Raw genomic sequence first — 15,009 nt, 5'->3', positions numbered from 1 at the left:
GTATACTTTCAGAGTCGCTAGGTATCTCTCGATACTGCCACAAGGTTCAAACCCAAATACCGATCAAAGAGTCAGTACACCAGTTAGTTAGTTCAAAGTCAATACTATTTATTTACACACACGGTAAGATCTACTCATGCACAACAGTACTACAAACTAAACTATCTCTAACGCTAATGCCAATACTTAACTTCGGGTGCCCACTTAGTCAGAGGAACAATGGCCGTTGATCGGATCTGAGGCTGTTGGGTTCGAAGAGATAACAGGAGTACAGCTAACTCCGTCCGTCTGGTAGCAAGTGTTGATCTTGAAACTTACTTGCTTCTGGTGATGCTGGTGGACGGGTCTCTCCGCTTGAGAGCCAAATCCAAGAGGGTGAATCTCTCATGGGGGGTTCCTTCTTATACTTGGAGGGGCTTTGCGCGCTTTTAGGCGGGCCTTAAACTTGGCCCCAATTAATTGGGCAGCTTCTTGATCATTGTTATCGATCTTAACCAATAAAGGGGTGGGTGCCCTGATGGCTGGGTGTGTCTTAGGTGGCCGTTGGCCTTGCTTTGTTTGTGTCTTTCAGTTGGGGTACTGGCGCAGGGATGTCTGCAACAGTATCAACTACCTGAGTGTTAGTCCTTTGTTCCTCGGAGATGGGCCATCAATATGCAAATCCACCCTGAGTTTCGATTCCGTCTGGTAACTGCTTCCCAAATATACATTCAGGCTCTGTGCCTGCTTGTTGTTTAGTATTGTCAACTTTCCCCAGAGTCTCTGTGAGCGTCCATTTTATGTTGTGAAAGTAGCCATCCCAGATGGCTACACTGGGATCAGTTATAGCATCAACTGGGATCATAACAGTAGCTATATCATCGTCAAAAGTTAAAATGACATCCTGCGCCTCTCCAGGTTTCTAGGCATGCCACATTTCAAATCGCCTGAAGTTTATAAAGAGAATCACTGTTATGCTGGAAATTTACAAACACATTTCAAACGGAAACCTTCCCTTGCTAACAAACAATCTTTCATGACCTCAAGATTTACCTCAGACTTTAAACTTGGCAGACTCAAAGCGGTAGGCCAGGATAAACCACAGAACTACAAGAAGAATATGTACAATATTTCACATGATAGAATAGTCATTGTAAAATAACAGATCATTTGTCTCACCATTATGAAAGGTACTTGTATCTACATAAATATTTATTGTTAAGAATTAAAACTTGTCCTTGCACCTTTAGGCCCCCATAATCAAATCTAAATGGGGGGAAAAAAACTCCCCTTAGTTTGAGCCTTTTCAACTCAGTTCCTAGTTGTCATTGCCCACAGTATTAAGGTATTCAGTATGCATGGGCCTAAATGATACTCAGAAAATAGCAAGTGTGAAAAGAACATTTTGAAAGGATTTAGTATACATCCCTTCTTTTAAAGCTTCGATACTTGACACAGTGGATGGGAGCTTTCATCTGTACCTGATCCATGCTGTATTGGAAACAGGAGTGATTTGCTGAGTCGGGTTGGCATCAATGGAGAACAAGGGGAAACGCATTCACTGGCTCAAGTTATAGCGAACACAACCATGAAGGTCAATGATCGAAGACATTGTTGCAGGCATTTCACAGGACAGTGTCCAACCATTTCAGCTTCTTCATCAATGATCTTTATTCCATCATAAGGTCAGTTATATTAATAACACCTCCAATGTCAAGCTACTCATTGCAGTCTACAAAGCGGAGCTAGACACAGGCCGAGACACCATAGTACAGTAAGAGGCTGGAAAATTGGTAGAACCCCACAGACTGCACATCTAACACTAAATCCGATTATAAAAGTACTGACATTGTATTAAGGCACCTCAGTAAGAACACGTTGTATTAAGAAAAAATGGAATTTCTATATTTTTCAATTTGAAATGTTTTGCCGCCAGGCTGTATGCCTGACATAGAGGGCACGATCGACCTGCCACAGCGCGCCTGACCAGGAGCATGGTGTGGCCAGTAGGTACCAGGTGAAGCCTCCCGGCAGCCCCTACATCTCGTGGGATCTACCCAAGACCCGCGGGTCGGCACAACCAGAAACCCACCCACAATGGGCGGTGCTACATTGTGCCCGCTTAGGTAGGACTTAAACCTACTAAGTCCTACTCATCTGGGATCTACTGGCATCTAACAGACTCTTCAGGGAGTCCTCAGCCGGGCGCTGAACAATACCGTCCGCAAAAACGTGGATCAGGCAGAATGGCACTCGGCTGAGGACTCCCAGGCCACCAAAGGCCCCTGGGTAGTCAGGGACAGTGCAAGGTGGCTCCTTGGAATGTGGGCACCTTGGCACTGCCATTGCAATGGTGCCTGGTGCCACTGCCCAGGGCCCAAGGGGGGCTAGGCCCATGAGGGTAGCACAGTGGCACATTGGGTGGCACAGTGGTTAGCACTGCTGCATCACAGCCCCAGGTTCAATTCCAGCCTCGGGTGACTGTGTGGAGTTTGTACGTTCTCCCCAAGTCTGCATGGGTTTCCTCTGGGTGCTCCGGTTTCCCCTCCCTGTACAAAGATGTGCAGGTGAGGTGGATTGGCCATGTTAAATTGTCCCTTAGTGTCCAACGGTTAGGTGGGGTTGCTGGATTATGGGGATAGAGTGGAGGTGTGGGTTTAAGTAGGGTGCTCTTTTCAAGGGCCGGTGCAGACTCGATGGGCCAAATAGCCTCCTTCTGCACTGTAAATTCTATGATCAATAAGGGGACGGTATGAAGGGTGGGGATGATGCAGGACAGGTAAGAAGGGGCCTCTGGGAAGTTGGATGGGGGTGACGGGTCAGGTCCTGGAAAGGGGGTCCTGAAGAGGGGGGCCCCACAGCGGGGGTTGGGTGTGAGGAAATGCCATGTTTGGGGGGAGGGACCCAGAAGCTCACCGAGAGATCAGGGCACCCTTTCCAAATGGTGGCCCGATCTCTGAGTTTAGCTCCCCAGTGATGAAAATAATGCTAAGTATGGGCTAAACCGGTGAGAAACTCCCCATGGGCCAATAAAGTATTGTTAGATAGCGCTGGGCAACTTGCAGGCAGGAAACTCCTTGCAAAACTCTCCACAAATGACATTTCGAAAACTTTCCATTAGCTCACACCCAGAATATTTATTGTAAATATCAAATGAATAATCGCTGAATAGAGGTTCCTAAGAATGGAATACATTGTAATGAGACAAGTCAAGTTTCATGGCATTTTCTGTTACTTGAATTGAAAGATTTTCTCATGTACTTTTACAAATTTTATGAATAAAGTATATTGTTGGGAAAAAAGCAACAGGCGTAGACTGATGGTGACGCTGGTGCAATATAAATGCTGGACAATGATCCTCTCCAACCAACCCCAAATTTCATAATGCAGAACTCCAAATGCAGAGTGCAGATAGACTCTGCCTTTGGCTTGAGCCCAAAAGAATTGTGTCGACCCTCCAGTGTATTTAATTATATACAAAACACTTCTGAACTGTAAATGGATGCCTTTTAACGTTTGCAGTCAAAGATGCAAGACAATGCTTAGAATGCGAGCATTTGCAGGTAATTAAGTCTTTACACATCCAGAGATAGGGGTAACCCCAGGTTAAAGAGGTGTGAATTGTCTCAAACCAGGACAGTTGGTAGGATTTTACAAGCCCAGGCCAGATGGTGGGGGGGGGGGGTGAATGTGATGCGACATGAATCCCAGGTCCTGGTTGAGGCCTTACTCATGTGTGCGGAACTTGGCTATAAGTTTCTGTTCGACGATTCTGCGTTGTCGCGCGTCCTGAAGGCCGCCTTGGAGAATGCTTACATGGAGATCAGAGGCTGAATGCCCTTGACTGCTGAAGTGTTCCCCGACTGGAAGCGAACATTCCTGCCTGGCGAATGCCGCGCGATGTCCGTTCATCCGTTGTCGCAATGTCTGCATGGTCTCGCCAATGTACCACGCTTCGGGACATCCTTTCCTTCAGCATATGAGGTAGACAACGTTGGCCGAGTCGCACGTGTATGTACCGCGTATTTGGTGGGTGGTGTTCTCACGTGTAATGGTGGTACGCATGCCGATGATCTGACACGTCTTGCAGCAATTACCATGGCAGGGTTGTGTGGTGTCATGGTCATTGTTCTGAAGTCTGGGTAGTTTGCTGCAAACAATGGTTTGTTTGAGTTTGCGCGGTTGTTTGAAAGCAAGTAGTGGGGGTGTGGGGATGACCTTGGCAAGATTTTCGTCTTCATCAATGATGTGTTGAAATTTCCCCATAGCGGAGAAACTACAACAACTTCTTTGCAACCTTCAGTTCTTCACACACTTCTGTTGTTTGCTTGCTGGCAGCTACAAAATGGAGGAATCTCTCCTCCGTGATTTCATGACCAAAGCACGAATTGCATAACGTCAGTGTACGTGCAGGTGCGTGACCTGCTCTCTACTGCCACTTCTGGTGGGAAGACTGCTGTTTTTAAAAATAAATTTGGTCCTGGGACAGTGCGCTGACGTCAGGTGGTGGCAGTCTGCCCGCTGGGCACCGGGCCTGTGCACTGCCAGATGTGCCCAAGAGGGCATGCATGCGGATGGCATTATCTATATATTTGTAAAACAGCACATGGCGTCGCATGAGTTTTATTTGTGAAGACTGATAACTTATAATACACCATTATAGTGATACAATTGCAGAGGTTTCAAACATTCGCAAAGATTTTGCGTGCTGGTCTTTAAATTCCAATTGCCCTGCCCCAGAGGGGAACCACACATCATTTATTTTCTGTGATTGCTGCTGATTCCTTCTTATCGGATCTGTTTGAAGAACAAGCCAATTGTTGCAATCCCTGTTTACGCAGCTATTACATCCTCCCTGTGATGGTGCAGGCATTGCAGAAGCCAGTTAACTGGTGCTGGGTGCCTGCATCGTGACCCGCCATTCTCACCCCTCACACAAACTTCACTCGGCTGCTCTCAGTGTCCTTCACAGGCCCCGAGCTCCAACACTCCTACCGCCAGGAGTACTGCCCCTGCCTCCTCCTGTTGGTCAGCGGTACAATGAGGTGCCAGATGTGACATTAGGGAAGCTACTCACCCACTGAATAATCTGGGTACCAATCGAATGGAGCAAGGCAAAACGCTGCGGTTGCTGGCAGTCGTGGCTGGCATTCTCTTCTTTAAAAATATTTTATTTGCCATATTTTCATAATTTTCACCATACAAAAGAGAAACAAAAACAGCCCCAGCAATATATGAGACAATGCCCCCCCCCCCCCCCCCCCCCCCCCCCCCCCCCCGCCACCCAACAGTCAACCAACTCCCAAGAGTGCATAATGAACAAACCCTAACAATTGTAGAACCCCCTCCTTCGTCCCCCTCAGCTTACACTTCACCTCCTCCAGGGTTAAAACTCCAGCAGGACCCTGGCCACACCGAGGCACAGGGTGGAAAGACTGACTACCCTAACAGGACTCATCTAGGGGCAATCAGAGAGGCGAAGGCTAAAACATTCATCCCCGCCCCTGCCTATAACTCAGGCCGGTCCGACAACCCAAATATGGCTTCGAGGGGACCGGGCTGCACATTCATATGCAGGACCCCAGGGATTGTGCTCAATACCAACCTCGAAAACCTTTCCCCCTTTGGGCAAAACATATGAACATGGTTCATTGGGACCCTCCCTCATTGTCCACAGACATCCTCCACCCCCTTTAACAGCCAGCTCATCCTTAGTTTTGTGAAGTGCACCCTATGCATCAGCCCCAGCCTCGCACAAGGCTGAGGTATTCACCCTCCCTAGCAACTCACACCACAATCCCTCTTCCATCACCCCCCATTGAGCTCCTCCTCCCACTTTGCCTTAATCTCCTCCACAGATACCCTGTCCTCCTCCGGGATACCATGTCCTCCTCCAGGATCCCCCCATAGATCGCCAAAACAAACCCCCTCTCCAGTCCTCCCGCTGACAGCGCTGGCCTCTTCGTTGCTGGAGGTGGTGCTATCGAGAAGGTCGGGTACACCTTTCTTGCAAAATCTCGAATCAGCAGGTACCGCAACGCTTCCCCTTGCGCCAACCCACACTTCTCTCTCAACTCCTCCAGGCTCGTGAATCACCCTCGGCTGGCATTCTCAACCTAAAAACCAGTTGCAGCTGTTTAGCGCCATGACCGATCGCTCCGTGACCTTCCCCTACCCGTGGGTCGCGACCCTGGGTTTGAAAAACACTGCAACACGTTGTCCTAATTCTTCTGAAAAAGAAAACACACGCACACACAAGGGTGGTGGAAATTGCTAGAAGGCATTATTGGATGAGCAAAGAATACATTAAAATGAGCAGCACAAGCATAACCAAATGCATTGTTGGAACTACAATTATACGTACACTTAAGATGATGCCTGGATTATAATATGGATTTTTCATGGTCTATCTGGCTGATATTGCAGAAACTTTATGGCTTTTGTTTCCACGCCTGACTTTAAAGGACACTGTCCTCATAAAATAATTATAACAATTATGTTCTATTTGACAAATCAAAAGACCAGAAATAAAATTAACAGTATCGAACATCACTGTGATGACAACGGCTTACAGCTTTGCAGGCTCTATCTCCCCTCTTAAATTTCCGATGTGGGAGCGTTCGTACCTCCAGTCAGAAGATTGTGTTTGATCGTCCCAATTCAGATGGGGCTTTAAACCGAGATCTCACCTTCTCAGGTGGATGTAAAAGATCCCATGCACCATTCTGAAGAGGACCAGGGGAGCTATTTTGGATGTCCTGGCCAATATTTACTCCTTGATCAACATTATAAAAAAAGTTATCTGGCCATTACCACATTGTTGTTTATGGGCTCTTGTTATGCATAAACCAGCTGCTGTATTTCCTACATTACAATAGTGACTAGATCTCTGAGGTCATGAAATGTGCTGTAAAGTCTTCTAAAAGGTTTGCCAAATATGAATTTGTGAAGGCAGGACAAATGTTCAATTTTAGTCAAAAGGTTGTACCGTAAGTCGCATTTCACAGTACGCAGATAACCGGCGGGATTCTCCATTACACCGGCCGGTCAATAGGGTTTCCCATTGTGGGGCAGCCCCACGCCGTTGGGTAACCCCCGGGCGCCGGCAAAACGGAGAATCTCGCCCAACAACTTTACAACTGCTGTGTTGATAACTTGCTGCATTTTCAGTTTGCAAAGAAATTCCCAGAAACTGCTTTCTTAAAAAAAAATTAAACCTGCTGAAAATTAGACAGGAGGGTGGATATTAAATTCACTGTGGGGTGGGGTATAAGAGTTACAAAAAACACTGCAAAACTGTTCCTTTTAAAAATAAATTTAGAGTACCCAATTATTTTTTTCCAATTAAGGGGCAATTTAGAATGACCAATCCCACTTAACCTTCACATCTTTGGGTTGTGAGCCGGGATCGAAACTGGGTCCTCAGCATTGTAGGCAACAGTGCACCACCATGCCGCCCACAAAACTGTTCCATGTATAAACTTCTTGCTCTTAAATAAACCTGGAAGACAGCAAATAGAGTACCTCAACAAATGGCCATTCTTCATGTGTGAGACAACATAATGAGTGTTTCCGAACATGGACAAGACAACAACTAAATCCAACGCTGGCCTCATGAAACACAAAACATTTTGCAAGAATTGTCTTTTCAATTCCAGTCCAAATTTTTTCCTGCTTTCCATACTCTCCCTTGCTCCAACTTTATTAAATGCCTCAAGATGTCATTCTATTTGAGGCAATTGAGATGTGTAGGGGTATACAGGAAATAGAAAACTTAATGAGAAAGGAAAGAAAATTTATAGATTTATAGAGAAATACAGCACAGAACAGGCCCTTCGGCCCACGATGTTGTGCCGAACTTTTGTGCTAGGTTAATCATAGAATTTTGGACACTAAGGGCAATTTATCATGGCCAATCCACCCAATCTGCACATCTTTGGACTGGTAAATCTGGAAACTTAGGTTCAAACTTTTAAAAAGCAAAAGGTGATCACGAACAGTGAGACCTTTATGGAACGGAATAAAACATAGAGTAGAAGCAGAGAGAAACAGAAAGGGAATAATTTAAGAACAAATTGCATGCTGCAATGAGGACAATTTTTACAGTAATTTGGATGGATTAACTAAATGGGCCAAATTGCCTCCCAAAAGTACAATTATTTTGTGCTCTTTTGACACTATAATGTAAACAGTAGTTATTCCTTTAAGTGTCACTGGGATATCTGGTTGTTTTTTTGACAGCAAACCCCTCTCATCAAAGCAACACCACGTTCAATTGTAACTCCTTGACTAGTATTCAGATAATTAAACATATTTATGCAATTTAGCCTTTTGGAGGATTAGCACTAAACTACAGGGGTTTATTTGCTCATTTAATGTGATCAGAGGAGATGAGAATTTCTTTTTCACATTTTTGATAATATACTGAATGAGATGTGTAGCTCACAAAAAGGCACACACGACACTATTCTTGAAATTCTGGAAAATCAGATGTAAACCAGTAAAGAAGCGTACAAATAATTTTGAAACCTGGGAATTTATCGGTGTAAAACTGGCAAAAAAATACAGTTTGCATGCTGACAATAAGAAAGTATTCTTCAACTAACCGCCAGCTTGAAAATCTGGTTTCGCAGATAGGTAGACAGCTGGTTCATCAAATCCCTATTCTGTCCCTCAACCCAGTGCATTTCTACATGGGCATTCTTTCCATCCTTCTTCACATTCATTAGACACTTGAATAAAAAACTTCCACTCTCTTCTGTAGTATCTTCCCCCTCTGGGTTTGCCATGGTTGAGCTGCATATTTCCTGCTCCACTGCATCATCAGTTTTACAGTCAGTAAAACTAGTTTTGCACTGGTTATATTTTTCTTCAATTTCCATATTATTTTCCTGATCGACATGGAGCTTATTCAACAAATTATTACCCCCATTGACTGGGAACTCCTCTTTGGCTCCGACTGTTGCTTTTCCTGTTTTAGCATTGCTTTCTGCAGAGCTGCTAAGATCAGACTCTTCCTCAGCCCTGACAGAACCAGTATTAGCATTGCATTGCTTTTCAGTTGTCTGGTCTGCTTCTGTGGATTTCAGCATATCTGATGTGGCTCTGGGGAGCTCTCGAAGTTGCCTCATTCTATCCCGTTTCTTTCGCCGAACATGGACCCACGAATTCTGTATTGCTGTTAGAAATAAACTTACTTCACCTTTCCCACAAGGCACACGCTTATAAAGTACCTGGGGAGACAAAGGAAAATTACTGTGCAATAAAAGTTGACAGTAAAAATTACTGTGCAATAAACAGTTGCAATAACTGTTTCCCAGTTATCTTGTCACTTTTCTATGTGGCTACTTGTTTCTGGTTGTGAAAACGGCCCTCTAAACTTATCGGAAACCCAAGGTAAATGAGGCAGTCAAGGTCTGGCATGGATAATTGAAGTACATGTCATATTAAGGGGCAATCTTTTGCACCTCACCAATCCAAACACTGATGAAATTTATTGATTTGCTTTGAAAAAGTTTTGAATTTCAAATAATTTGAATCAAGTAATGGAAGTAACAAATTAAAGTGGGAAATAAGTGCTAGGCACATTTGAATTAGCAGGTAATTTGAATTAAAGGGATTTCTAATTAAGAGTTGACTGTACACAAGTTTATTATCCAGAATGTTGTTGACTGCATTTTCAACCTGGAGTGATGTTGAGGTGTTCAACTGCTTATCTGGTCTGTCCCTAAAAGATCATTGCCCAGGTACTCACTGAGGAAGTGGCCTATATAGGCCCTAAAGCTATTGTTGTTAAGGAGGTAAATTTGCAGATGCTAAGTGCTTGGGAATTTCCAGTTCCAGCTTTATCTGCTTCTTCCCTAGTCTTAGCAATTAACCTCAGTATGAATAGATTGCCTAGGACACCTGCTATATGATAAATGATAAATAAATTGGGGTCTGCTGTTCCTGCATTTGGATGAGTGTGTTGTGCACATTCGGCCACTTGGGGTCCCTTTATAGGCTTACTATAACTGAACAAGAGACACAGTAATGTTTCCGCAAGATTTTTTATTAAACAGTGACCCAGCTATCTTCTAACAAAGGCCAGCAGATTTTAGCTTTCACAGAAAAGTGGATGCAGTTTGAAATTAGATCTGCAAAACACTGTTAACCCCCTCCCCCCGCTCCACAAAACTGGAACTTAGAAGGAGAGTCCTGCATTGGATCAATAGTTGCAGGAACTCTATTACTGAAAGAAGTTTGAAAATAATTGGATTAGAGTAAGATACCAAGACTTGTCGACTTTTGGCTGATTGATTACTTCACAAACAGCTGGACAAGTTTATGATTAAATATTCAAAGCCAGGGGGAGGCAATGGCGTAGTGGTATTGTCACTGGACTAGTAATCTAGACACCCGGGGTAATAATGCTCTGGGCTTGAATCTCACCATGGTAGATGGCAGAATATGAATTCAATAAGTCCATTATTGATTGTCATAAAAACCCATCTGATTCACTAATGTTCTTCAGGGAAGGAAATCTGCCATCCTCACTTGGTCTGGCCTACATGTGACGCCAGATCCACAGCAATGTGATTAACTCTTAATCCCCCTCTGAAATGGCCTAGAAAACCACTCAGTTGTATCAAACCGTTACAAAGTCATTAAAAAGGAATGAATGGGGCGGCAATGTGGCACAGTGGTTAGCACTGCTGCCTGATGGCACCGAGGACTCGGTTTTGATCTTGGCCCCAGGTCACTGTCCGTGTGGAGTTTGTACATTCTTCACGTGCCTGCATGGGTCTCATCCACAAAACCCAAAGGTGTGCAGGGTAGGTGGATTGCACATGTTAAATTGCCCTTTAATTGGAACAAAATATGAATTGGGTACTTTCAAAGCCCTCCTTACTAACATCTGGGGACTTCTGCTGGAGAGCTGTCTCACAGACAAGTCAAGCAGAGTCGTACTCACGGAATTGTACTTAATAGATAATGTCCCAGACACCATCACCATATCCTGTCGCACTGGTAGGACAGACCCAGCAGAGATGGCGGCAGTGGTGTACAGTTGTCCTAGGAGCCCTCAATATCAAATTGGGACACAATGAAGTCTCATGGCATCTACTCAAACCTGGGAAACCAACCTACTTGCCGCAGTTGCACCTGTCCATGACAAATCGGTAGGAGTGACATAGTCCTTGTGGAGATCAAGTCCCGCGTTCACTTTGAGGATACCCTTTCATCGTGTTGTGTGGCACTACCATCGTGCTAAATGGGGTAGACTTTGAATAGATCTAGAAACTCAAACTGTGCCTCCATGAGGCGCAGTGGGCCATCAGCAGCAGAGCTTTACTCAATCGTAATCTGTAACCTCGTGGCCCAGCATATGCACCCCCCTTCCAACCATAACCACCAAGCCAGGGATGAACCCAGGTTCAATGAAGAGGAGCATACCAGGCACAGCTGAAAACAAGATGTCAACCTGGCGAAGCTACTACACAGGACTACTTGCGTGCCAAACAACATCAAATAATATACGGAGCTGTGGATCAGATTCAAGCTCTGCAGTCCTGCCACATCCAGTTGTGAATAGTGGTAGTGGTGGACTCACTGGAGGAGGACACTTCACAATTATCCTCATTCTTAATGATGGAGGAACTTAGCACTTCAATGCAAATGACAAGGTTGAATCATTTGCAAGAATCTTCAGCCAAAGGTCCAACTGGATAATGCTTCCTCCAGAGGTCTTTAGCATCACAGATGCCAATCTTCAGCCAACTTGATCCACTTCACGCGATTTCAAGAAACGGCTGAAAGCACTGGATATTGCAAGGACTATAGACCCCTGACTATATTCCAGCAATACTTGTGCTCCAGAACTCTCTGCATCCCTAGACAAGCTGTTCCAGTACAGTTACAACACTGTCATCTGTTAAGAAAATAAAAGTAGTTTTAATGGATTTATATTTGTGTTGGTAAACATTAGAAATAAGGTATAGTTTTTAAATTGGTTTAATATGTTTCTGTGCCTACAAAGATTAAGCATGTAGCTAGATTCATGCTGAACAAAGATGTTTGTATGTGTGGGGGGTTAGTTCAGTTTCAATTGTGTTTCGATTATGCTTAGAGAGGGCTACAGCTTGAAGAATAAATAAAAGACATAAGCATGTGAGTGTTTCTTAGCAAATGGGGCTTGTAAGGTAAGCTTTTAAGTGTTAGTTCAGCTAATTTGATTTCAGTTGGAGATAGGTAGTGATAGAGAAGGCAGCTCTACTAGAAGCAGTTGGTTTAGATAGCAAGAGAGGGAACATCTTTCTCAGCTTTGCTGGAAGAATCATGGACTAATGGTTAAGAAAACAAGTGCAGAGATCTGAAGAGCAGCCAGTCAAATAAACTAGAGAAATGAAGATAAGTTTCCAAGAAGCGTGAGGTTAAACGTACTGGACCAGAGCACTGTTCAGTAAAGACCAACAGATCTGAGAAGAAGATTAGAAAGATATCGAAAGTGATTTTCGGGGTTGAGATTTTACCACAGCCTGTGGATTAAGTGTGTGCAAAAATAGTTAGGAGAACTTAAAAGGGGTAGTGCAAAATCCTGGACTGGATTCGCAGTTGAAAGTAGAGCTGAAGCTTTATTTAAAGTGTCATTTAGAAAACTTGGTCTGGAGTTTGGAATACAAATCACTAAGAGAAAGCATCATTATGAGAGAAGATTTTAAAGGTGTTTTGGGAGTGGGGCTTGGAAATTCTCACGTGACAATCATTTGGAGGGATCCTGAGGAGACATCCGCAAATAATCACTTGGGGTTCAGAGAGTTTACTTGCCGCAGTCATCTTGAGTGCTGAAAAGGGACTGTGTGTTAATGAGACCATTGTAGGTAATGGTGTACTTTGTGATCCACATTAATCCTAAAACCTGTGCGTAATTGTTAAGCTAAAGGGGGAAGTAAAAGGTGTGTTGTATCATAATCCAATTTTTTCATGTTTAATAAATGTTTTTTCTTGTAAAAAAAAGAATTAGCGGTCCAAAGTCTCTGTTCCTCCACATTATATATTTTTTAAAGTAAAAGTTATGGTCTGTTGAGCTGGGATTCTATTCTGGGAACTTCCCATCCAGTTATAACATCAACTGGGACCGTAACAGCATCTACCCGGCAATGTGGAAAGTTGCCCAGGTATGGCCTGTATACAAAGTAGGACAAATGCACCCATGCCAATTAGCATTCCATCAGTCTACTTTTGATCATCAGTAAAGTGATGGAAAGGGTCATCAACAGTGCCATCAAAGGGCACTTGCTTAGCAATAACTTGCTTATTGATGCTCAATTTGGGTTCTGCCAGGGCCAATCCGCTCCTGATCTCATTACAGCTTGGGTTGAACATGGACAAAAGAGCTGAATTCCAGTTGTGATCAAGGTAGCATTTGACCGAGTGTGATATCAAGGAACCGTAGCAAAACTGGAGTCAATGGGAATCAGGGAGAAAGCCTTCCTCTGGTTGAAGTCATACCTAGTACAAATTAAGATGGTTGTGGTGGTCAATCATCTCAGTTCCAGGACAACACTGCAGGGGTATTGCCCTAGACCTAACCATCTTCAGCTGCTTCATCAATTACCTTCCTTCCATCATAAGGTCAGAAGTTTTCTGATGATGGCACAATGTTCAGCACCATTTGCGACTCCTCAGATAATGAAACAGTCCATGTCCAATGCAGCACGGCCTGGACAATATCCAGGCTTGGACTAACACGGCCAAATAATATTGACGGCGCACAACTGCCAGGTAATGACCATGTCCAACAAGGGAGGATCTAAACATTACCCCATGAAATTCAATGGCTGAATCCCCCACTATCAATATCCTGCGGGGGTTACCACTGGCCAGAAACTGAACTAGACTAGCCATATAAATACTGTGGCTATAAGTGCAGGTCAGAAGCTAGGAATCTTTTTAAAACATTTTTTAAAATATAAATTTAGTGTATCCAATTCATTTTTTTCAATTAAGGGCTAATTTAGCATGGCCAATCCACCTAGCCTGCACATCTTTGGGTTGTGGGGGCGAAACCCACGCAGACACGGGGAGAATGTGCAAGCTCCACACGGACAGTGACCCAGAGCCGGGATCGAACCTGGGACCTCGGCGCCGTGAAGCTGCAATGCTAACCACTGCGCCACCGTGCTGCCAGAAGCTAGGAATCTTGTGGAGACTAACTCACCTCCTGATTCCCAAAGCAAGATGCATTGTAGTAACACACTAAGGCTCCTTAGACAGCATCTTTCATAAGGGCAGCAGACAAATAAGATACCGCCACTTGGAATCATAGTATCCCTACAGTGCAGAAGGAGACAATTCAGCCCATTGAGTCTGCACCAACCCTTGGAAAGAGCACCCTACGTAGGCCCACGCCTCCATCCTATCCCTGTAACCCAGTAACCCCTACCTAACCTTTTGAATACTAAGGGGCAATTTAGCATGGCCAGCCCACCTAACCTGCACATCTTTGGACTGTGGAAGGAAACCCGAGCACCCGGAGGAAACCCACGCAGACACAGGGAGAAAGTGAAAACTCCACACAATCACTCAAGGCCGGAATTGAATCCAGGTCCCCGGCGCTGTGAGGCAGCAGTGCTAACCACTGTGCCACTTGTGGAAGTTACCCTCCGTGTCACTCACCATTTTGACTTCGAAATATATCCGCATTGCTTCACTGTTGCAGGGTCAAAATCCTGCAACTCCCTCCCTAACAGCACTGTGGGTGTATCTACACCACAGGGACTACAACAGTTCAAGAAGGCAGTTCACCACTACCCTATTAAGGGTAACTAGGGATGGGCAATAAATTCTGGCCTGGCCAATGACATCCATATCCGTAAATTAATTTAAAAAAAACTTCTTCTGATAGTTTTGTAAGCTGGTGAGCACTCACCCACTATCTACCCCAGTCGTTAAGCATTGTGCATCAGAAATCTGTGGATTGTGACAATGTTTTGTAAAACATTACTTACAGCTGCATGCTTGCCCTGCTGATACTGTAGTTTACAGTTC

General features: G+C 44.4%; 1 protein-coding gene across 1 annotated transcript in view; it reads right to left on the bottom strand.

The window, feature by feature from the left end:
- Window positions 1–8,496: 8,496 nt before the first annotated feature.
- Window positions 8,497–15,009, bottom strand: part of mettl16 (methyltransferase like 16) — a 122,266-nt gene continuing 115,753 nt past the window's right edge. The window contains 1 exon segment of the mRNA XM_038814474.1: window positions 8,497–9,212. Coding sequence (XP_038670402.1) covers window positions 8,577–9,212 — 636 coding nt within the window. The 3' untranslated portion in view covers window positions 8,497–8,576.

Source organism: Scyliorhinus canicula, chromosome 12 (assembly GCF_902713615.1).
Source record: "Scyliorhinus canicula chromosome 12, sScyCan1.1, whole genome shotgun sequence".
Classification (NCBI taxonomy): Eukaryota; Metazoa; Chordata; class Chondrichthyes; order Carcharhiniformes; family Scyliorhinidae; genus Scyliorhinus; species Scyliorhinus canicula.
The sequence above is the reverse complement of the archived record's forward strand: the minus strand, read 5'-3'. Positions and strand labels throughout refer to the sequence as shown.